Consider the following 6,540-nt stretch of genomic DNA (forward strand, 5'->3'; position numbering starts at 1 on the left):
AGTTTTGGGAGATGATATTTTTTTCCTTTTAAATCATCTCTCTGTTATGCACTCTATTATGTTTTATTTATGTATTATATATGATTTGTAAACATTTGAGTGTGTTCCTCTTAGTGGGGACATGTGCTTGTGTCTGGATGAGACTTTTAGGTGATCTCAATTTAAGTACACTGATAGTGTGCTCTTGGAATCTTCATCTGTTCCCTTTTGAACCAATTCCCCTTTGTCTGCCTTATTCTTGGATGCTTTAATTGTAATTCTAGAACTTTTTACTATCCCATTTTTTCCCTTTTTACTGGCGCTGATATGACCTTAATATGTTGCAAGCGCCGTAAAACCCTCAAAAACAAAACAAAACAAATTATTTTTAGACTATTGTTACTTTGAATCAATAGCACTATTTTCTTTTCAAAATAATTTTTTTAATGGTTCTCTCTGTCTCTGTTATTGTTTTGTCGAGTTTGAATATGGTTTTACTTGTATTTTCATTTATTTTTATTTTTTATTTGGACTCGTGCTTCGTCAAATTATGTCTTTTATCTCATCCAGGAATACAAACCACCAATGGCCAAAGATTTGCCTGTCAAATTCAATTTCAAGTTTGAGAGGAATAGCCCTAACCCTGCCGGAGTTCTCAGCTCTAAAGGTTTGTGAAGTTGATGTGGTTTGTGTGAGTGTGAGTGGGTATGTGTGTGTGTATGCGTATGAATGTGTGTGTACATTTTGTGTTTGTGTGTGTTTGTGTTTAGGCATATAGGAGATGCTCTTGCTGATTGGATAAAGGACTTACACTTGGAGGACCAAGGGTCAAGCTCTCATATCTTTTTAAAAATATTTATCTGCAAGAAAACCCCTTACAATAGAATTGTCTTGTATGTTAAGCTAATGGTTGCAGGCAATGATTAATGATGATATTTTATATTCTAGAAACTGGAATAAACTTCATTTGGTTCTTAAGGACTATACATCATCAAGGGCATCGAAATACGCTTTTGGCACTAGTCACTTTCCACAGTTTTGATTCCCTAGCCTTCTGCCATAAATACGTTTATTATTTTATGTGTCACGACTGGCAATATATAAAATGATCAAATTTGCTATTTATGATTGTGGTAAAGATTTTCTGTTTGGGTCGATTCACTTTTGGCCTATATTAATTTTAAAGACTTGTTGCTCGAGCTGACCTTTACAAAAACTGTTTTCACAACTCACAATTACTTTCATAGTCTAAAAAGAGTTATGAACTCGGCTTCTATAAATTGTCTTGTGTATGGACATTTTAAAAAAATTAGAAAACTAATAACTTGAATGAAACATGCTTGCGGAGAATGTTTGTTTGATATTTTTTTCTGTGATAAATATGATTAACCCAAATTGTTGATAATCTAATTGACTGGGTGGGGTTCCTGACCTCCTAAAGTGGGCAGGGAGGTACTTATTGTGTCTTCTATCCCCCTATATCTGTTTTCCAACTGTCTTTCTGTTTTTGCCTTGGAGTGAGATTATTTGGTTTTGTCCTGACCCTGGTCGGATACCCTGACTGAGAGGGAAACAGTCAAATGTATAGTTAGTTTTGGGAGATGATAATTTTTGACTTGTAAATCATCTCTCTGTTATGCGCTGTATTATGTTTTGTTTATGTATTAAATATGATTTGTAAACATTTGAGTGTATTCCTCTTAGTGGAGACCTGTGCTTGTGCCTGAATGAGACTTTTAGGTGATCTCAAACTAAGTGCTTTGATAGTGTGCTCTTGGAATCTACAACTGTTTCCTATTTGAACCAATTCCCCTTTGTCTTCCCTTTTCTTGGGTGCTTTAATTGTAATTCTACAATTTTTAACTATCCCATTATCTTCCTTTATACTGGCGCTGATATGACCTAAATGTGTTGCAAGCGCTGTAAAACTCTTAAAACCAAAACATAAAAACAAAAACATAATCTAATTGATGTTTGTGATATTTTTTCTTCTCCCTCACCTCTCATATTGATATCAACAGCTGTTGGAGAGCCACCCCTTACCATGTCCATAGCTGGATTCCTGGCTGTCAAGCATGCCATAGAGGAAGCCAGGGCAGAGTCTGGACAGTCAGGATATTTTGCCCTTGGTAAGTTGGGGTGCTTAATTTTCTCTAAAATGTTGGGGTTTTTTTTCGTTTGTTAATATATTATTATGAAAACTTGAAGAAGATTCATAGTCAAAGTGATACTAAGTTTCTAGAAGCTGCGGACTGTAAAAAGTAATAAACAAAAATGAAAAGAACCAAATTTATAATTTTAAAGGCTTACTCATGACAATGTATTGAAACAGTCGAAATAAATCAAAAATTTGCTTTCATTTATCATAAACATGGACATAAATTATATTCATATTTTAATGTTTACAACCCTTTAACGATCAATTTCTTAAATCTTTTAATTAAAAATGTTTGATTCTGATTCTTTTTTTTAATCCACAATGGGAAGGAAGGGGTGCTGCATTTTAAATATATCAGATATTCTTTATATTCTTGTATAGTTTACCACCAATTTACGATTTTTAATCAGTTTTATTCAGTTTCTTAGTTTATTTCTTTCTTTCTAGACGCACCAGCTACTGTGGACAAGATTCAGACCTTGTGTTTGAATGACGTCAAGGATTTTGTCTACAAACCTGCCAGTACGTCTTGGAGTTGTTGAGTCAAAATCTCAATTGCAGAGTTAAAGGCTGTTCTTCACGTTCATTAAAAAACAAAAAAAAACCCAATAAAAACTAAACCAAAGTAATAAGAAAATGGTGCTTATTCTCTATACCCAGTGCCATAGTGTTTCCATTGTTTTCTTTTTCTTTATATATATATATATATATATATATATATATATATATATATATATATATATATATATATATATATATATATATATATATATATAATAAAGTGGTTATGGCACCCTTTGGCATATCGTGCTTAAATTATTATTATTTGATAAATCGTGTAGACCTATAACAGATATTTTTCCTTATTATTACCTAGAATTTAACTCAAAATAGTCTATAATCTTCATAAATATGTTTTATAGATTATTTTAATCAAAAGATTATTATTGCTGGAAAAAACTGATTTATCCAAGTTTCCTGCTTTGGACTGGTTATATCAATTTAAACATTAAAAAAAAACCCCATAAAATTTTGGCAGCCAAAATAGCTAGTATTATTATCATTTATCAGTTATAAAGTTACGTTTTATTATAATGCATTTGACAACCCATATATTCAATGATTTTGATCAACATTAAACCTAATTCAAATTTTATGATATTAAGCAGCCTTAATACTCAATAGCGTTTATCCGTAAACGTGTTATATTCTTATCGCATTTGACAACCCAGATATTCATGAATTTGATCAGAATGATCCCATAGGAAGATTTGGTCTGTTTTGAGGAAAAGTCAACCATTTCCTTTTTTTGTGTGTGTGTGTGTGACTCCGATGTTGGTTAGAGCCGCCACTCTTGCTGTGTTTTTTTATCCCCATATATTATGTTTTCATTTTCCTGGTTGTTCTCTGATTTTGGCTTAGAATGAGAGTACTTGATTTTTACCTGGCCCTGGCTGGAATATTTTTTTTGAGAGGGAAATAATCAAATATATGATCTTAGTTTTGGAAGATGATATTTTTTTCTCTTGTAAATCATCTCTCTGTTAAATATCTGTGTTTTGAATCATATGATATTTTGTAAACATTTGAATGTATTCCTCTTAGTGGGATCCTGTCCTTGTGTCTGGACAGGACATATCAAACTAAGTAGTACATTGATAGTTTGCTCTTGGAATCTCTATGTTCCCTATTTGAACCAGTCCTCTTTGTCTGACATTTTCTAAAATGCTTGACAATCCCATTTTCTTCCTTTCTACTGCCGCTGATATGACCTAAAGATGTTACATGTACCTTAAAACCCTTAAAAAAAAAAAAAAACTCTTTTCAGGAAATTTTTCCTCTTGGTTACGTATGTACGTGAATCATTATGTGTCATCAACCATTGTTGCACTTGTGAAATTATCGACATGGACGATTTAAAAAGAAATGTTGTAGAATGAATGAAGATCCGTCATTCAGCTCTCTGTTATTGTTTTTAGACTGCCAGTTGGAGGATACGTTCTTTAGTATTAGACACAGATCTAAAACATGTAAATGGAGAACTAAGGAAACTAAAGAAAAAGCAAAAAAAAATTTTTTAAATTGAGACTTCAATGAATTCCTTGTCACGGCATGATAGAAAATGGAATGTCAAATACTTTGGCCAGAATGGGATCCAAGGAAACACAAGTAGAAAACTTTTATGAAGTTGGTGAACTCAAGTCATTATTCATGGCCCAATGAGATCCAAGGAAACACAAGTAGAAAACTTTTATGAAGTTGGCGAACTCAAGTCATTTTTCATGGCCCAATCAAATGCCATCAATAAAAGTGAACCAATCAAACTTCTAAATAAATGGAAAAGATCAGGTCACACTTTTTATTGGGGTATTCATGGAAGGAAAAGAGGACGCTGACCATACACTTCAGACCTGCCCAACGTATGCAACAGCAAGAAAGTATTTTTGACTAGGCACCACATTTCTGGAAGACTAACTGGTTGGGGTCATCCTAGTTCCCTCGGTGGACGGAGAAGTCACTGTTGTTTTGTCTTCTATCCCCCTTCATCTGTTTCCCCTTTCCATGCCCTCTCTGTCTTTGTTTTTGAATGAGCTTGCTCGATTGTTTCCTGTTACTGTAAAACCCCTAAAAACAAAACAAACAAACTGCAGACTAGACTGCATGGGCCCCTGACAGAACTGTGGAAGACAATGGTGTTTTTTCACCAACTAGCCCTTCAAACATGAAGACAATATGAATGGGAACGAAAAAGAATAAAAAGGACCCGACAAATCCAGACAACAAAAACAAATAGCAGAGAAAGCAGGATTAGAATAAGATGAATTGTCATTTTTAAAAAAGATAATGCAATCAACACGTGCTCGTCTGAAGAAACAATGTTGTCAACAGAAAATAGTGCATCCTTTATATGCTAACTTATGTGTCCAGGACACCTTTCATGTTTCAAGTTTTAACATTTCTATTTTTACTATGGAGTGGTTGACCGTAAAGTCTAAATAGGATATTTACTAGATATAAAGTTACCTTATTCAACTTTTATCTACCTAGATATGCGGGTCTTTTTTCATTCTTGGAGGTCTATTTTTACTGTAGTTAATGCCCAAATATTTGGCATTGGCATTATTTAAATGGCAACTCATATTTTTATGTTAGTAGTATTTAACTTACAAAAAGTTATACTGTTGAAAATAATTTTACAATTGATTATTAATGAAAACTTCGTATTTTTATTCCATTGGTCATCATGATTTTGTTTTTGTTATTAAAACTTTAGCAACTCTGTGATTCACATATTTTTTCAGAGATTGCACGAAATTTAGAAATTGATTTTTCAAATTTAATTAGCATAAATTCACTGTGGTTTATCAGTCGAATCGAAGTCTTAAAAGCAAATAGGTAGCCGGGTCTGTTTATTATTATTATTATTATTATTATTAATTATTTGACCCAGAATATTGCTCTGTTGAGGGGTGGGTAGAATTTCACTTTGACGGGCGAAATGTTGGCCCTCGTGTCTCGAAAATAACACACAACCTGTTTTTTTCTGATTAACATTACATAAACTGGTTTAAAGCTGCAATATGATTCGTTATATTAACTCTATTTATTATATTTAATTTTGATTTTACTTTTATACTATTTTTGTTTAATATGAATGCATGTATTCTACTTTGATTCGAAAATAAAGGTGTATAATTTTGTCATCTTCCCTTTTTGTATTACACTTAATTAAATTTAATTTATTTATCTTATGTATTTTAGTCATTTCTTATTTATTCATCTATTTATTTATTTTATTCATTCATTCGTTTATTTATTTAATAATTTATTCATATATTTATTTATCAAATATATAAGGAGATAATATTTCCCCATGCAAATCTGCTCGTCATATACCATTTTGTAAATATTCGAGTCAGTCCCTTTTTGCATAGGTCACATTACTTCATCTAACCGACAAAACACTGATTGCCCTTGAATCATTATTTCTGAATGAACTTTGTTCCTGATTAAACTACTTTTGAATCAATATTTCAACCATTAAGGTCCAGTCAAAAGCCAACTGCTGCAAGATGCACCCGAGCTTCACAATCCTCAGACTACAATCAGGATACAATCGCCTGAAATACCACACGCACAAGATTTTCAAAATACATATATTATGAGAAACAAGCGTGTCGTGTGATTGTGGCGAAGGAAAAGAAGACTTCCACCATATCCCCAAACCTGCCCAAAGAGGATTTTGACCTGGTACCACACCTCTGCTGACAAAACTGTCTGGGCCCCTGACAGACCTGAAGAACTGGGTGGGGTTCCCGACCTCTCATAGTGGACAGGGAGGTACTTACTATGCCTCTTAGACTGCAATCAGGATACAATCGCCTAAAATACCACATGCACAA

The 6,540-nt window shown here is 33.0% G+C and overlaps 1 protein-coding gene across 1 annotated transcript in view; it reads left to right on the forward strand.

Moving 5' to 3' along the window:
* Window positions 1-2,832, forward strand: part of LOC144978546 (uncharacterized) — a 54,661-nt gene extending 51,829 nt beyond the window's left edge. Inside the window, exons 32-34 of the mRNA XM_078924759.1 lie at window positions 550-646; window positions 2,001-2,108; window positions 2,585-2,832. Of these exons, the coding sequence (XP_078780885.1) occupies window positions 550-646; window positions 2,001-2,108; window positions 2,585-2,679 (300 nt within the window). The 3' untranslated portion in view covers window positions 2,680-2,832. The remainder of the gene's footprint in view (window positions 1-549; window positions 647-2,000; window positions 2,109-2,584) is intronic.
* Window positions 2,833-6,540: the final 3,708 nt, after the last annotated feature.

The sequence above is a fragment of the Berghia stephanieae genome, chromosome 8, assembly GCF_034508935.2.
Source record: "Berghia stephanieae isolate SIO BIC M18660-M18661 chromosome 8, UCSD_Bste_1.3, whole genome shotgun sequence".
In the NCBI taxonomy this organism is placed as follows: domain Eukaryota; kingdom Metazoa; phylum Mollusca; class Gastropoda; order Nudibranchia; family Aeolidiidae; genus Berghia; species Berghia stephanieae.